Raw genomic sequence first — 18,343 nt, 5'->3', positions numbered from 1 at the left:
TTGAGGTGGAACCTACTGTGCTGGGAGTTTCCATCCTTGTCCTATCACACAGGGTGCAAGTGAGCAGAGCCTGTCCCCTCCCTCTTGACCCCCAGCCCTCAGATATTGATAGACATTGATTAAATGCCCTGTCAGTCTTCTCTTTTCCAGGCTAAAAAGTCCCAGGCTCTCAGCCTCTCCTCACAGGGCAGTGCTCCAGTCCCTTCATCAGATTCTAAGTCTTAACTTACTCCTTTAGCATAAGCTCCCAGGGTGCTTTATTTGAAAGCAATGGTCTCCACCAAGTGTTAAGCTCCAGACACTCAAAAATAAATTGAGATTTGGGGTTTTTTTCCCCTCCTGGCATCTTGTTTTAACAACTATCCTGATTCAATAAGGACCCTACTCACCTGAGGAGTAAAATCTGTAACTACATTTTAAAGGCATAGCCTAAAACCACCACAACAAGAAATAGAACCACAGAATTATTATGGCTGGGAAAGACCTCTTGAGATCATCAAGTCCAGCCTCTGACCTAACAACAAACCAACCAAAACCCAACAACAAACAAAACCAAAAAGAACCCTTTAGCCCTGGGAGTGAACATCTGCAGAACAAAGTAAGTGGTGGCACATAACACAGAGCTTCCAGCCACACTGACAGCGCCATAGCACGGATCTCCAGCATCACGTCAAGTCCTATTGAGCTGGCTATATACTAAGATCATAAAATGAAGAGAGAATCTCCTCCAGCTGCAATACTTGCCAAGGTCATCATGGACAAGGGAAAATATTACAGTGCCCTAACTTGTTTTCCTAAGCTTTGAAGACTGAGAAAAATAAATAATTCTAGTCAGCAGCAAAAAAGTTTCACTGCTCGCAGGACCTCCTGGCCAAGAAAAGAAGCTGTGTGGCTGCAGCTAAAAGTTACCCCACATGACCACCTCTACCTGCCTCAGCTGGTAGAGCATGGGGCTCTCAATCCCAGGGTTGTGGATTCCAGCCCCACCTTGGGCACCAATTAATAGAATGTGGTGGGCTGGAATTAGTCCCCAGAAGAAGACTGCCAGACTAGCTCAGGTGGAAGGCAAATGAAGCTCTACCTCCAAGCACACTAAAATCTAGAAACATGGAATGCAATGAGTATGTACAAAATACACAACATTCACTATTTATCAGCAACACAAGAACACCCACCCCCCCCCCAGGGCTGCTAATAGCTTCCTCTTCTCCACTCCCTTCCCCCTGTACAAGGCAAAAGAGAGAGAAGAGCAGAGGGTAGCTTGATAGGCACAACAAAGAAATGCAGCCAGCTAGCATCTGCTAGAGCTGAGAAGCTGAAAAGAGAAGGAGTTAGTTCACACAACCAACTTTGTTAGTTATCAGACCAAGGGGATTACTTATCATTATTTTCCCTTATCCCTCCAATGGTAATTTATTGACATTCCATCACTTTTCTACTCAATCTGTGGCAATTTTTCCTAGGCATCAGCCTAAACCTGCCACACTCCTTGGCAGAGAAGCAGTTATGGAACTGCAGCACCTCAAAGTAACTATGCTCAAGCATCATTTAGCTCTGGCTATAGACAAGAGCTTCCTCACACTCAGCAGCAAGGAGCAGTAGGGGCAAACTTGATGAGGTACCCTGCTCCACGTTGGCTGATGTGGGGTGAGGCACAGGAACTATTTCAGCAAGGCTTTGACGGCTGCAAAGCAGTTGGGTTGAGGTGTCTCATCCTGTGGCTAAAGAGAAAGGACTCCTCCTCAGAAAGAAAAAGGTATCTATCTAGCCTTCCTGCAAAGAGTAAAGGTTCCTACAGCCTGTAGCCTGCCTGCTCCTCCCTGTCCTGAGAGTTGCAGTTGTTGAGTTACAGCTGCACAACCATGCCATGGACATCAAAAGCGCCAGGTATCACATGCCCATGGGCTTGGCCCTGCGCTCTGTGCCTTTGGAAGCCAAGCCAAGGAAGACTTCCAGCATGCCAAGTTGAGAGTAAACAGCTGAGAGACCAGCAAGGCCCCCTCCTGCTGCTGGGAACTGCCCTGCAAATTCTTCCTGTTTGTCCCCATTCTCCACGGTCTGCTCCTTACAGCACGAAGGCTTCGTTATGCAACAGTGGGACCCTAGCACGCACCTCCAGATATGGAGCAGAACAAGAACCAGCAAAGCATCAGCCTGGCTACTGCACAAAGAGGTGGCAATCAGGGAGGCAGCAAGCACTCCTAACCTGCAGCAGACACACCAAGACCCCTGAAGTTCTTGTGCTGTCTTTCATAATGTAATCAGTGCGATGAAACCACAGGCTCCCTTCAGGATGTGAGCCTTTGGTTCCAGGCAAGAAGTCTTGGCCATTTGTGTTGAAGCCACGAGCTCCATCAGCTGCCTGAAGTGACAGAACGACAGTCTCTGTGGAAAGTGGACTGGGGAGCACAATGTAAGCTTAAGACACGTGTAACACAATCTCAAAAATAATTAACTACTCTTTAAACTCATTACAGGAAAGTCTTCTCATGTAATCTATTATACAATGCAAAGGGGAAATGTATCACTCTTTGCCAGGACCTCAAATGAAAAGCTGAGGGGAAAAAAAGAAGAAAATTAACCTTCTCTCAAAAAAAAAAAAAAGACAGAAAAAAAAAGCAGGCTCCAAGGCTGGGATCACTCTGTCATTGTTCCTGCTTCCACTAAAAGCAGCACAGCAAACCTCCCTGGCTGTATGAGGCACATAACCGAGCGGCACAGCAATTCAACCAACTCCCATTGTCCAACTTAGCATTAAAGCCTGCTTGGGAAAGGCTCCACCTAAGACACACAGCCTTGGGAAGAGCTGTGAGCATGCAGAGTTAGTTGTAAAGAGTTTTTTCCTTGGGTTGGCTGTTTTCTTGCAGCTTTTCCAATCTGTAGCTTTTTTTTCCTCCCCCCTCCCCCCCAGTTGATTATGCTGTGCTCTGTTATGTTTTTATATCACTCTCAAAATGCAAACAAACCCAAACACAACCTTTTGCTGCCAGCTTTGCCAAAGGCCAGGCTCGGGGCTGTTACTCCTCAACAAGCAAGAGAAATAAATTACAAGTGGGAGGTTAAAAATTGCACAACTCCATGCTGAAGTGTTAGTTCTGGATGCAGAGAACATCTCTTCAGATTCCCTCTAAGCAAGTCAGCAGTTGTTGCTTTTGTACAGGGTCCCATTTTTACTTGACTACACAAATCCTCTTAATTTTAGCAGCTCGTCTGGAAGTCTCATCTTGCCTGTTCCCCTGAAATTCATCTTCCTAAAGTGGGAAGTGAAAAACGTCACTGGAAACAAGATCCCCAAAACATCCTCTCGGCGCTTTTGAAAGCCCTACCCACGATGCTCAAAACCAAAGGCTTGAAAGCTTCAAGGCATTCCAGGCTCCGTTTTATCCCACAGCAGGGCTCAGCCCAACGACATCACAGCTCATTTAATTCCAGCCCCACCGACAGAACAGTCCCCAGCGGTACCTGCGAACAAGGAAGGAGCAGCAGAACAAGCCCTGAAGTAGGAAGCTGGGCTAGCTATCTGCACTTCCAGGTGGCCCACAAGCATTTACATGGCAAAGGTTACTTTTAACACGCAGACACCTCTGACGCCCCTTACAGCAGTGTGACTCCTGGGCACTTTGCCCTACTAATGGAAGATGAACTGTTAGGAGGAGGACCTTACTGAGCAGCGGTGTGCTGCAGATTTTATAGCGAGCCCCCAGGTCAATCTTGCACGTCTGCCATAGCCGTGCTCCCCTGGAGAGCAAACAAGATCAGATCAACTCGAGTGCTTCCACGTTGTGACATCTGAACAGGATGACTTTCCGTGATTAAACTCTCTTTAACAAAACCAAGCTCGAAGAGCTGCTCAAAACCGAAGCTGAGGTTTCAAAATGATTTTGAAGAACTCTTGGGTGGCACTCAGAGTTACAAACCCTGGTGCTTTCCTTGAAACAAATTAAACATTGCAACACCGCAGAGACACTTTACGAACTTGCAAAGCAAGTCTCACTAGAGCACACTGCCCAGCAGCTGGTCCTGCCAGCAGCTCACCTGCACACCCTTGCAGGCCACGCTAAAGAAAGAGGAACGTGAACCCTACCTAGTTTTCTTACACCACAACTTTTTAATTACCTTTGAAGACCGAGTTGCAGCAGGGCGCTCTGAGCAAGCTCTGCTCCATCCAACCACAACTTCGCCTCCTACACACCCGTCCTGGTCAGCGCAGACTGCCAAGGCATGCCCAGCCACAGCACCCAACCCCAGGCCTCGCTCAGAAACCCCCACAAGCTGCCTGGGAGAAAGCCTGGGGTGATAACTACCACGGCACAGAACTCCTTTCGAAACAGAAACTCATGAAAAAGCCAGGAAGGAAAATAAAAGACCCAAATACATAACACAACCGAGAGAGCATTCTCTCCTCCCTGGCCTGCTTCTCATCCTTCTTTTTCTCCCTTCCAGCACACTGCCCTTCCCAGTGAAGCCTCACAAAAGCCAGCTCCTTCCTCGGTACAAAGGAGTTTTCCCCCTCCTCTCCGTTCCTGTGGCTTTGCTACCGTAAGGAGCTTCTGGCCATCGGTGAACGTCCCAGACTGATGAGCCAGTTCTTTCGCGGGGAGGAGGAGAAGCAATAATTACACACAACTTGCAACGGCATGTGAGGAAGGGAAGGAAAAGTAGGTCAGATCTCACAGCTCCTCAGCTTCGCTGAGGTTCACCAAATGCTTTCACTTACAGTCATTTCAAAAAAACACAATGCAAACAGCCCTGGCGTGGCGAGAGAGGGAAGCCGCAGCGAGGAGCTCGCCTCAGCGCTTAGCTTGCTCTTCTGTCCCTCTCTGACTGCGTGGTGACAAGCAGCACAAGGACCTGAACCAGCAGAAAGCAAAGCCCGTGAGACATCTCTCTGTACCAGATGCTGACTCCTCTGACACTCAGGAGCAGGTCCAGGAAAACTAAACCTCTACAAAAAGGGGTTCTTTAAAAAAACCAACAATGAACCAGCGCTGAGATAATGAAGAGATGGGAAAGGATAACCTGGAGATGTACACAGCTGGTGCATGTAAATATCCATCCCTTTTACAGACTCTCTCATTTTCAGCCCTCCTGGTGGAGGGGCACAATCCCCCAGCACTAAAATGCCAACAGAGTTTTGCTGAGTGGACTCCAAAGGGCCCAGCTCACAGCACAGCTCCCAGCGCAGGTTTGGCAATTACAACAGGAGCTGCTGGCTGCTGCTGCGCTCTTGCAAATCTGCTCTTCATTTAAGAGTTGCCTGTACTCAAAGTTGCTCCAACTCCTCTTTCAATCAGTTTGAAATTCACTTCAGTTCCTGGTACTACAAGATGGCATCTTTCCTTCTGGGGGCCGCACCGTGCCAAATCCCTCCCCGAAAAGCAGCCTATAAACTGAACCTAAATTCAAAGGAAGGTTTGCATTTCACATTGGGTCCCAAATTGCTGTAAGGATATCTTTTACCCTGGCAGGCTCCACACCAAATCAAGTATTGCCCAGTTCTCCACAGTCACTGCAAACACAAACCAGCGCATCCTGACCACGTCTGCAAAAGATGCTCCCACTTGGGCAGCTCACTGTACCCAGCCCACGAGCAAAGATCCAAGCTCGTGGTCACGCCGGTGCAGAACTCCAGGTTTCAGGTATGTCATGGGTTCCTCCTGCCTTTTCAGCATGAATTCTGCACTTGTTTAACAACCCTGGAATTCATTTTCTCTTCTAGTTAAACCAGGTGCACTATTAACAAACAGACAAGATGCAACTTGCCTGCAGTGGGTGATGGTTCTCTTAAAAACGCAGGTTTAGATTGCTGAGGAGCTGTGCTCCAAGGACAGCCTGCTTACACTGTAAACCTTCCACCTCCAGGACTCACAAAATGCTTAATGCTTGAAAAGCTGACCCTCCTAGTAAAGAATTTTCCTCTGTTAATGACGGCAAAAGGGGTAGTGAAGTGTTTTTCTTGCTTTCTCGCCTGTTCCTGAACTAAACGCTCATTCCAAGCTAACACTGAGCTTCAAAGGTGTTTGTTGAAAGCCAAGTGATCGTTTCTGGTGAAGCTGGATCCAGAAAAATGCTCATTAAGAGCTCTGCTATGGTGGTTGTTATTACAGCATCACAACAGGCCACCGTCCCCTGCGTACACAACCTTGTGCAACTTCAGCTGACAGCAATTTCATTCTCAACTCTGCTTTCAAAGTAAAAACAGGGAGGAAAAAAAGTTACCATAGCCTGAATTTTTTTTGCCAGTTCTCTGCCAAGGGAGAGAGTTGTTTTAAAATCAGAAAGCTATCCATCCACTGCAGTTAGTTGTCACTGGTTTGGGGGTTTATCTACATGAGTGGCTTGAAAAACAAACACACAACAAGATATCATTCAAGTCAGCACCTTTGAAAATCTGCCTCCAAAGGAAGGGAAAAAAAAAAAGGATCAAATCTCTAGAAGCTGATGCTTTTCCCTCCCCTTTAAAAAGCTGCAATTTTATGGCAGATGAGACTGAAACGTGCAATTATTTGTGCACATTTCAAACTGGTTGCCTCGCTGACTCCCAGCATCTCATCAACACTGACTGTAAATAAGAACCCTCCCCATGCCCAATTAGTTTGTCAGCCTAAGACTATGCCCCTGCTAAAGGGCTGCTGTGGATTTTGAAGGCAGGGTGGACACATTAAGGCTGATTTAATCTGGCTGCTTGTACAATTCCCCAGAATCTCAGCTAGCAGTTCCCGTGCCGGGCCAAATAACTTACTGAACCAGATCCCTGAAAGGGCATCCAGCCCTCACCCGGAGCTGTGGGGATGTCACATTCCTCCATAATGGCCTGTGATAATTGCCCTTCCTCAAAAAGAAACAAAGCCCTCCAATTTAACTAATCGGTTTGAATTATTAATCAGAACTTGGAGATATCAAAAGCCACTGTTCTTGTTACACAATAACAACTACTGTAACAAGGGAACCCTGGGTGACCTTTTAGCGTCGTTTTTCCTACCAAATTGGAAGCAGCAACCTGGTGCTGCTTCTCCGTCTGCCTGGGGAAGATGACCACTGTGTGGGGTCCCACCAGCCCTGCCACCTCGCTGCCGGGTGGCACCAGCATGGGAAGGACCCAAGGCAGCACTGCAGGATAAGGAGCAGGCTGCTGCTGCTGCTCCCTCTGTGGGACAGGGCCACGCCATCAGCACGCCCCCCTCCACACACTGCAGCCCTGAGAAGCACCTCAGAAGACCGTATCCAGGCAGGTTGCAACAAAGGATGTGCAAGCGGACTGTGCTAACCACTGCGACCACAGGTGACAGTAAGTACTGCCAGCATTCCTACACAAACTAACCTGTATTGCTCACATTCTGCAACAGCTTTACCACAAGGAAGGCACTGCCCCGGGTACTGCACCGAAAGGGTTGACATTTGTGTGTGGGTTAGTGCCAGAAAACAGCTGTGCCCCAGTTCAAACCCGAGTGACACCTCCACCATAAGCACACATCACCCACTAAAGGTCTCTCTCTTCTTCACTGCTGCTTCCAGGAACCTCCCAAAGGCACATTTAAGGCCGTTTGGCACTATTGTGTTTTTCACAGGACACAGAATGAGTCTGTCCCTTGTGGAAAGCCTAAAAATAGCCCTTTGAAATTTGGAAAGCTTCAAATTAGTCCTTTGAAATTTGCCCTAAATTAAAAGACCTGAAACACTTTGTCAGTGCACCAGGCGAGGGCTCCGAGGGGGTGCTCCAAGGACAGCGTCAAGGCATCGCACGTGGGGAAGAGCCTAAATTAGCTACCCAGCAGAACGATAACACACAGCCTGGGCAAGGGAAGGTCAAGGGACAGCTTGGTATTTATCAAATATATGTCTAAACTAATTATTCAGTTCACAAAGTAACCCCTTCAACCTATGTGTGCGGTCAGAGCCCTTTTGAAACGCTGGCTATCATCAAAGGCCTTCCTAGCCTGGGTACACAGAAAGAGAATGGCTCCTTTGTACACACTGGGGGAGACTTGTTTCTAAATATTTGAAAGCAGAAAGTCTTTATACTGCCTAGGGTAAAAAAAACACAGATGTAAACACTTGATGCAGGACATAATTCAACAGCTGACAGTCCCCAAACCAACTCCTACAGGTCCTGCTTCTGCTCACACTACTCAGCAGCCTCTGATTTTACCATCACTGCTCCAGGTAACAACCATAGCCAGGATCCAGCCCTTGGTGAGCACCCATGCTCTCAATATTGACATTATCATTTACAGTGGCTCCAGATACCATCTCCAGTGTAAATACTTGCACACGTACCACGGTCACAGAGAAGACTCAGAGCTCAGCCAGTGCTGTGTTTTATAAAAGCACACAGGAGAAGCTTGGACTGGCTGCAGGTGCTCAGAAGCAGCTTGTCAACATCTTGCACATCTCCATGCACTTGATTAACCTATTAGATAAATACTGCTGGTACTGCAGTACACACTTAACCAGAGGCTCTGAAGGAAGACAGTTCCCAATGTGCCTGCATTTAGCTAAGAGACAGCAGTACATTCTCTCTTACAATCAAAGGAACCAAGAGCCACAGTCATCATTCCTGTTGCCACTGCACACAGCTTTTTGACTATTCTGAGTCACTAAGACAATAGAGAGTAACAATAAAAGCACCTAAACAAAAACAAGGACAAACTTTAGGGCATGTCCTTGAAGGAAGACTAAGGAACAGATCAACCTGTGTCACCGAAGGTCATGGCCCCGAGGACCTTCTCAGCTGGTATGAAATGTCATAGCTCTAATGACCGCACAGTCAGCAGCCCAGCTGAAAATCTGCACGATGAGAGCACCTGACCCCCAGGGTAGCTGTGGCCAAAATCTTTGGCATTTACTAGTTTGTCTTTGAAGAGATTTCTTGAAGGGTTTGCTCGGTTTGCTTTCAGCTTGGAGAGAGAGCCTGTGGGTGGCAGTGATGGAACCCAGAGAAGGTGATTGTGTAAAAACTTGGGTGTGTTTTTTTAAAGGGTTTAATGAAGTACATAAAGGAGGTTTTATTTCCCAAATCTCAGATATAAACCCCACACAATTCCCTGTATTCTGCAGCATAAAAGCTCTTATTATACCATTAACTTACAAGTGGTTTGCCTTTTTTGGTTTTTTTCCTCCTGGTTTCTGGTAATGATTCGGGTTCTCACGTCAAAAATTGTTTCATGTCAGTCCTACTCCTGCCCAGGGAAGAAGTTTTAAATCCTTTTTAACAATTTACTCTTTGATAAAGCCCAGATTCTACCCCCTGGATATTCGCTGTGGAAGAAACATATTTTTAAACTCTGCCTTTTAAAATAATAAAAGCTCTTCTCTCCCTGAGAAAGCTCAAAAATTATCAGGTATCATTCAAAACCACATTACTCTTCTCCCTACAAAATACTCCACCAGTCAGTCAACCACATTCTGAGTTAACCCTAAAAGGAGGGGACCTCATTACACACAGCTCATCGCAAACTGGAATCATTCACGACTTTAAGCCAAAAAGGCTCCACCAGATGTGCAATTAACAAATCACAGAGGAAGCGGTGACGAGAGTTAGGAGTTTCAGTTTTGGTGGGTTTGGTTTTTAATTCTCTGGATACCTTCACAAGAAGGAGCAAACCCTGAAATCTCTCCTCCCCACAATCTCTGTGCCTGACAGATGACAATATCGCTAAACCTTGTCAATCTTTCTCAGGAGCGCTTGCTAGGGAGGAGGGCTCATCATCTCTACGCAGTTCATCATCCCTGCAGAGCTCATCCCCACATAGCTCATCCCCTGCCATCTACAAAAATGTACTTGGAATAGATTCTAAAAGATGTGTCAGGTCTATTTTTAGAGGCAGAGGGTAGAAACAGTAAGTTGTGCATGAAAAGGTACTAAATAAAAACAAAGCTGTGCCTGTGGACATGAGCAACACGTGGGCAAGACATGAAGACCAAATTCTCTCCAGCAAGCTTGCAGGATCTATTGGTTTGACAGCTGAGATATTAGGAAGTGTAATCACTCCTCCAAAGGACAGACAAAACTTGACAAAGGAAACCTGCTTCCCCCCCTGAGGTGCTCCCCAAGAGCAGGAAAGATCTTACACCATACAGTAAAATCATTCTTAAACACAATCAGCGCTCAAGGAAAAAAGGCAGCCCCTCCTTAGCTCTTCTGAGAAGAAAACCACTTTCAAAGGGCTGTACCTCGAAGAAGGGACCAACAGGTGCAGGCTCTAAATAGGAGATTCCAATCAAAACAGCTCTTCCAGTGTAAAGGTCTCATTGCCCTTTGCTTTCACAGTAACAACCTGCAGCCCTTGCTATTCACATCTCAACGTTTACCCTGACAGAACTTGCGATCCAGACACCAAAGCACTTGTTCTTGGATATTAACAGCAATAGGGACATTTATTGTGGGCACAAACACAACAAAGCTGCAGCAGCTTTTCTGCAGAGTGCCTCGCAACATTAAACGTTCAGTCCACACCACTGAAAAGAACTGGGACTTCCCTCTGAGCTTCTCAGGTTAAGGCCATCACAATGACATGCAGCTGGACAGCCCTCTCGTTCCTTGAGGCAGCAACACAGGTCACACATGCAAGTGAAACAGGTTTCCTTAAAGTCCCACTCTTGAGAACTTTCAGCCTTACACTTTGATTCTGCACCATGGTAACAGTCCCAAGTGCAACCACTGCCACCACTTGCTTGCATCAGATCAAATAAGCGTGTGCTGGCCGTGAGCACAGCCCATGTGCAAGCAAGGAAACGCAAACACACACCACTCTGGAGGGCTAATCTGGTACTTGCCTTAGATCTACCAAAGCATATAAAGATGTTGGCTTCCATTTCATACGTCCAGGCATTTACATTTAAACTTACTTTGTGTGGAATTAAGGATTCTAGAGTGATTTACCTTCAGGCTCCAGCGTGGCGTCTTCAACAACTAAATTAAACGAAGGTCGAGCCAGGCAAAGTCCAGCCATGGTGACCACCACCAGGCAGATAAGGCAACCCAAATCCCAGCTGACCATCTTTTTAGAGTAAATTCCTGGTCCATTTCCATAGCTCCATGTGGACTTTAATCCCATCTGAACACCTCTAGAGAAGCATGGAGAGAAAGCAGTGTCTTCGGCCAGGGTAATACCTCCTCCCTCGGAATGAGGGCTGCTGCTGTGGGGAGGAGAGAGATTTAACACTGTCAGAGAAAACACCTTAAAGCAGAGACCAGGAAAAAAAAAACCAACTTCAGGAAGCCCTGAACACAGCTGAAGTGAGAGGGAGGGGAGGAGGAGGATTGGAAAAATAGTTTTCCAGCTTCAAGAATATGTGAAAAGTGAGTGACTTTTCATTTTCTGTTAGCAGTTTCCATCATCACCTGAGGCGTAACCAAGTCCTCCTTGTTTTCACAAAATCACTTCTCAGCACATATTTAGAGAGCTCTTTCACTGACAAAAATATACAGGTTAAAAAAAAAATAATGAACTCAAATAAATGAGAGGCACACACATGTGCAGGCACATTACCTGTAATGCTGCAAAATTACCACAATTACACTAATTATATTCTTGTTATTGTTTGAAGGTTTATGTAAGTGTGCCTTGTTTTGCGTTCCTTCACCTAGGCAAGTTCTGCAGCTAGCTGAATTTGCAAGGATTCAGTAATTTTCCACAAGAAAACACAGCTGAACAAAAACACCACCAACAAAACAAAAAAGATCTACTCTTCAGACTTGGATAATCTCTAAAATCTTATTTCATCTCACGACTTGCAGCTCCCCTATGGATGTACCTTCTTCTGACTCGGTTCACTGTGCTTTTAGAGCCTGGGAGTCCTGTACAGTCTTTACAGGGGTGCTGGTTAGCTACACTGCATTACAGGCAATTAAAATCTGTATAAAGACTCCAGCTTCACCAGGGACCCCCCCAGCATCATTTTCCATTCACGTATGCTGAACTGCAGGCACACACATTTCTCTCTCTCAGCAATGCTTACTGGTATCTATTTTTAAGAAGGGTGGGAGTGGGACAAGTCTACTTTATCCACAGTAATTTCTATGGAGTTAACTGGTAATCCAGGCATGGGGTGAAAGAAAAGCAGGACCAAAGTAATTGGCACTCCCTTCAGAGGGCCCTGCTGCCACCACACTAAGAAGCCAGGTGAGGGTCAGAAGAGCATCCTCAAAGGGTGATTTAACAGCTCAAGCAGAAAATTAGACCTGATTTTCAAAACATAGAAGACAGCAAAACTCAGTAAATGGATAAAAACAAGTAACTGTAACAATTGTTCTCATCCTGTCAATGATTCATCTTAGAGGTGATGAAACCCAACTGAAACTTACAAGAGTGCTTCTCTTGGAAGGGCAAAAATAAGGTGAGAAACTGTTTCACTCCTGTCCTCAGCCCTTAAAAAGAAACAAATAACTTTAAACAAATAAATAAAAAGGGGAAGTAGGCATAAAGGCAAAACTCCTCAACCCCCCCTGGATATGGCACCTCAGCATGCAGTACACAGAAACGGGGACAACTATTCTCCCTGTATAAAGCCAACTCCTAAGAAGTTCTCAGATTTTATTAGGCTTTTGCTGCCTGCTATGTGCAAACCAAGGTTACAGTGCTGAGGGCACCTTTTATTTTGGGCACTATATACAGTAACTTCCAGAGAAAGCAGAAACAGATTTCAGATGACATAAGACACTGGGGGTAATCACTAATAGGTGGTCCTTCAGGTGAATCCCTGGCACTTCAGGGCAAGCTTTTTCACCTCAGCTGATACCAGTTCAAAGCTCTGCGCCTACTCTAGAGGCTGAAGCACAGTGCAAGCATCCCAGACCACAAGCTAGCAACTACTATTAAATCTGCAGTGAAAACACCACCAGACCACTGCATAAACACTTGCAAAGAGCTCACGGAGCACTTCTCTAAATAAGCACAGAGCAGGTGGAGAAGTGGAGAGAGCTCTGTCTCCCGAACCGGTTTGTCTTTGGTGAGGGACCAGAGCAAGCCCTCCTGGACGCTACCACCCAGGTCAGCCTCCCAACGGGCTGGTCTGAGAGCCGCAGCTCTGTAGCTCAGTTTACCCAGCTGTACAGCTGCTAGAAACCCTCATTAACAGACTAGATGTAATGCTGCTTTAATTTCCATAAATCATCCTGTAAAGCCTGATTACAGGCTATGTATATAAATGCAAAATTTAATCATAAATTTGCAAAAAGAAAACATTCCAGAGCTCTGGTACATATTCCAGACTGCCTTTAAACAGCATTAATCCCACTTACATTTCAGCTGTTTCAGATTTTTAGGCTACGTTAAATGCCATTGAAAGCACGCTTGTGGTTCCTACCCTCGCCCTAAACCCTGACGGCAGCACAAAGCTACTTCAGGTCTTCTCACCTGAAGGTTTCTGCTAGCTTCTGCCCCTGAACATCTGCCAGTAGAAAAGAAGGGACCCCACATCCACGGGGCAGCATAAAAAGATTCAAAACCGTGGCTTGCAAAGGTATAAGCAAAGCAAAAATCACAGCTCTGGACCCATCCGTGAAGCCCAACCACTTTCCACCGCCACGACAGCAACCAGGGCTTGAGGGCTGCTGCCCTCCCCCAAAAGAAGCGGAGTCCAGGGAGGATGAAACAACCCCAACTTCTTTCCACAGTTTAATCGCCACAGTCGCCGGGGGACGAGTCCCTGGAAAGACCTCCTGGGCTGGATAATTATGTACCTCTATCTCAATGTTTGGAACACAGCCCCAGCATGCTTTTTGGCCTCCACAATTCTGGCTTCCTGACTACAATACCATAATCCCTCCTGGAGTCTCAGACTCAGTGAAAGCCACGCGTAGTGTTTATTTTTCCCCTTGAAAGGGAACTCTGTCTCTCTTCTCAGCCTACACTTTGGGGAGGAGTTGTCAGCCTCCAATGATTGATGGCTCTCCTTGCCACTCGCTCATCAAGTCAATTTTCACCTCGTCACATACCTGCCCGAATTTCTTTGCCAAACTGACAAGCATGGGAAAGCTGACTGGTTTGGGAGCCCGACCAAATTCCTCCAAGCTGCACTTCAGTTTAAACACACTAGCACACACAAACAAGTAGTACTTGTTCAGCCGTGGCATTAATTAAATTCAATGCTCAGTGTTCTTTTTAATCTACTTCCATTGTTGTTTATAAGATGTTTATCACTCCCCAGGGAAGAGTACAATTTGTAGAGCATGTTAACCGAATCAATACACAGCTCACTGTAGAGCTCCTCGGCATCTTTCGCTGTTAGGCAGGGAACAGCAAACTCTGAATGAAATCTGGACCTTCCCTCCACAAAGAAACCTCAAGCGCCCTAAAAGCCCCAGTGGCTTCATCGCAAAAAAACCCAGGTACGCGAAGCTGTAATGCTCACAGCTTTGTATACACATAGACACGCACAAACACGTATGCATCTATAAATATATATATACACACACATACACACACATGTATCTAAACAGATTTTTCATCGTAGTTCAACTCCAAGCAAATCTGAGCATCGCAGCTATTAAACATTAATTCTGGAGGACTAATGGGAACCAGCTTGCAAGCTTCAGTACTTTTTCATTGTCTGAACTTCTTTCAATTGCTTTCCAGTACTATCCTGTTTTTCTCAAGTCTTTTGCCACTGAAAAATGGGGGGGGGGAAAGAGGGAAAAAAAAAATCTGCATTTTAATTGACATTCCAGAGAGAGAGAGAGAAGTCCAGAGGCTGCTGATTGCTGTCTATTCAGCCCAAACAGGCTTTTCAGATGAAAATGAGTAAAGGCTAGTGGAAGATTTACAGGGATTTGGTACAAAGGAGACAATGAAGTTTTAAATGTTGATAGCGTTTCACACCAAACGCATAATGGGTCCCTGTTTGAACGGGCCGTTTTGCATTTAAATATATATTTCACTACGGATTTCTTTGCCCCCTCACCTCAGGCGGGGGGCAGCTGTGTACCGCCGGCCCCTCTCCCCCGAGCACCGCGGCGGGCACGGCGGGGGAGGACCTCCCGCTTCCCGGCTGGTCCGAGCGGCCCGTCCAGCCGGTGCCGGTCCCCGAACCAGGAGGGGCTGCTCCCCCTGGAGCTCAGCCTCTCTCTCTCGTCCCCCGCTGACCGTCCCGCTGTCACCGCTGGAAACTGTCCCCAAAGACCGTCGTGCATCCGACCGGCACGGACCCAGCGGTGCTGCTCGGGCTGCCCGCCGCGCTACGCAAAAGACGATCAAGTGACAGAAAAACCGACCCGTAGTCCCGCCGGGCAGTAACGGGAGTCCCGCACCGCCGCAGCCCGCCCCGGGGGCTGCCCGAGCCCTGCTCCGCCGCAGCCCGCCCCGGTACAGCCGCGCTCCAGGTGCGAGGCCCCGCGTCGGGAGCCGGAGCTCTACATCAGGCGAGCACAGGGAGGCGGGGAAGCGCCGGGGCTCCCGGTCCTCAACCACCACACAACCGCCTCCCTTTTTTCAGGGGCTGCACCGTCCCTCCGCCACCGCTCAGCCCAGCCCGGTGCCATTTACCTGCAGCGAGAAGGCTCCGCGAGAAGGCTGTGCTCCCCCGCAACAGGCGGGCTGAGGCGCGGTGCCGAGCAGCGGCACCCTGAAACTGGGGTAAAGAAACTCCTCAGCGGCCGCGGTCAGTCCGCGGGCAGCCCCGGCGGGGCCGGCTGGCAAACCCGCAGCGGCGCAGCGGGGCGCATCCCCCGCGGGACGCGGCTGGGGCAGGCGGGATGGAGGGAGGGAGGCGAGGCAGGAGCCGGCTCGGCGTCCCGTCCCGTCCCCTCGCTCGGCAAGCAGCGGCTACCGCCTCAGAGGGGCGAGCCCGCCGTGCCCGGCGCCAGCTGCCTCCTCCCCCGCGCAGGCATGGCCGAGCAGAGCGCCGCGGGTCCCGCTCCGCTCCATCCAGCCGCCCTCCCCGAGCCGCCGCAGCTTCGTCAAGCCGACAACCCCCCTCGGTGGGTGGGTTGGTGGTTTTCTTTCCCTCCCTCCTCCTCCTTCTCCTCCTCCTTCTCTCTCTCAACGCACTTCTCCGGCTCCCTTCCTCCCTCCCCTGGTCACTCCCCCCGCTGCAACCCGAGCCGTTTCCTGGACGGCGCTGCTCGGCTCTGCCAATCGTCGCGGCTGCGGCGCGGAGCCCCTTCCCCCGCCGCCCGACCCGGCTCGGCTCGGCTCGGCTCGGCCCGGCCCGGCCCGGCCCAGAGAGCGCCGGGGCCCCGCTCCAGCTCCAGCCTCCGTGTCCCTGGGAGAGCGGGAAGGCGCATCCCGCAGCGGTCACAGGGCTGGAGGAGGAAAGCCGCACAGCCCTGCGTGGGTCGCTCCACTAAAAGTTTTCCAGCGGGTTGGGAAGACGGGGAGCGGGGCACGTCCCACCCGGGTAGTTTGGTTCGGGCCTGGCCCATGGCATCACCATCCTGGCATGGTGCCTCCTTGGGTCCCTGGTGCACTCCACACAGAGGGGTGATGCCAGGCATCATGGAAATGCTCACAAAAAGATGGTACCATTACAGCAACTTTCCTCGAAAACTCCAGATTTAGGTTTTTTTTCTTCTCTCAGCCTGTGACCTGTTCAAGCTACAGAGGATGGCTGGGTAACACCCACTGAAAAACGAAAATCGCCCTTGCTGTAGTGGCCTTTCAGTGCAAAGCCTGATTTTGACTGCCCTGTCAATCTGTCTGCACCTTTAATAACAGTGTGTGTGGTGCCTGAACAGGAACGTTGGCAAACAGCTCTGCAAACATCACTTGCCTGCACGCACAGATTTAAAACTGCTGAATATTGGTATTCACAATTCAGCATAACTTAACCTGATACTTACTTAATGAAGCACTGGCTTTAGACAGCCACGGACTAAAAGGTTGCTAATACACAGCCCGTGTAATGCTGGCTTTGTAGAATCGGCCTGACAAGAAAATCAATAAGTGGTGGTTGCCTCAAATTAAATCAAGTGTTGATCAATTTAATGTTACTTTATTTAAGCGTAGCCCTACTGCACAGTTGATAGGTTGTGTGCAGCACCGATCAAGGGGATTTTCAAGGACTGTGGCTGCACAGTAATTCTGTCTACATGACTTCCAGACACCAAAACCCTGCAGAGAAGTTATCTGCAGAAAGCCCTTTCCCACCCTGGCCAGCGGTATGCAAGACAGCAGGCAAATCTCTAATGGGTTAGAAACACAGGTTTCGTTTTGTTTCTTTTATTATTTCTTTTGTTAATTTATTATAGATATAGTTCCTAAAGCATCAGGCATCTGAACAGACTAATTGAGAAGCTGAGATGTCAAGATCCAATTTTCCCAGCTCTGGGCATGTCCATCTCCCATTGAAAACCTTGTAAAGGGATTCTCACATAAATTATTGTCCGGCGCAGGAAGCTGCAATTCGTCGATATCTTTGCATCCTCTGAAAGAAAAGGAAGCATTCCCCTAAAAATAAATAAATAGATAGATAGGTAGAGACAAATCAGAACACCTATTTCCAATGTCTGGAAGCACTTGTCAGAAATTCTTCTTTATGGGGGGATGAAAAGATAGCCGTCTATCAATAGCAGCCCTTTCTCTTAAATGAACCGCATTCTCCTGAAGTGGCTCACAACAGCCCGGCTCCTCAATTGGAGAAAAGCAGAAGCATGTTTGGAATTAAAAGGGGGGAGGTGGGATCAATTCTGTCATCATATTTAGGCTTCAAGAGATCTCAGTGGGCCCAGGGAGCCTTTCATAGCAGTTAGGCTGCTGAATGAGAGCATAATCTCTTTACAGTTTTTTCCTCCTCCTCTCAAAGTGGCTGGGATCTTTTCTGTGAGCCCTCCTGCACGTGAATGGTGTGGCTAATAAGCCTATTAATGAGGTTCCACAGCAGAGTGTGAATAGGTAAATAAGCCCCAATCTGTTGAGGTTCAGGAGCAAGGGCAGTAAAGCCATCATGAACTAAAGGTGACAGTTTGAACTGAAATAGGAACAACAGCTCCAGGTTTCAAGCGAAAGAATAGATAGACAAGGCACGCATTCAGGCTCCTTCTACCCCCTACCGAGTCCTATTTTCTTTCCCATTCTTCCTCCTTTATAAAATGTCTTGAGTAGTCACCCATTTTTTCAAAAGCTCTTGAGACGTCCTTTTTCATCCTGGCAATGATACATCAATAGGGAGGAAGGAAAATGAGGACACCAATGCTCCTTTGCACCCGCACGTTTCAAAAGCAGGAACAGTGCTGTCCCCCCTCGCATATGGAAGCGGGGGAGGAGAAAGAAAGTTAAATTGAATCTTTCAGCCCTGCCAGCTCTTTGTCACTGCTGTCAGCTGGACCCTGGTCCCCCCCTCCGCATGCAGGCTGGGATACAGTTAATGTTCAACAGGGGCACGGTCCGAGTGAGGGGCTCCAGCC

General features: G+C 48.1%; 1 protein-coding gene across 8 annotated transcripts in view; it reads right to left on the bottom strand.

Moving 5' to 3' along the window:
* The window catches only part of FGFR2 (fibroblast growth factor receptor 2), a 99,253-nt gene extending 83,347 nt beyond the window's left edge, over positions 1-15,906 (bottom strand). For 4 of the 8 annotated variants that reach the window (XM_054163391.1, XM_054163395.1, XM_054163396.1 and 1 more), the window contains exons 1-2: positions 15,486-15,906; positions 10,883-11,139 (exon numbers count right to left, since the gene is read on the bottom strand). In XM_054163391.1, the coding sequence (XP_054019366.1) occupies positions 10,883-11,057 (175 nt within the window). In that variant the 5' untranslated portion in view covers positions 11,058-11,139; positions 15,486-15,906. Of the gene's footprint in view, positions 1-10,882; positions 11,140-14,201; positions 14,239-15,485 lie in introns of those variants that run through there. The other 4 variants (XM_054163392.1, XM_054163398.1, XM_054163399.1 and 1 more) reach the window with 4 other exon arrangements.
* Positions 15,907-18,343: the final 2,437 nt, after the last annotated feature.

Source organism: Dryobates pubescens, chromosome 8 (assembly GCF_014839835.1).
Source record: "Dryobates pubescens isolate bDryPub1 chromosome 8, bDryPub1.pri, whole genome shotgun sequence".
Taxonomy (NCBI): Eukaryota; Metazoa; Chordata; class Aves; order Piciformes; family Picidae; genus Dryobates; species Dryobates pubescens.
This window is presented reverse-complemented; position numbering and strand designations above follow the sequence as displayed.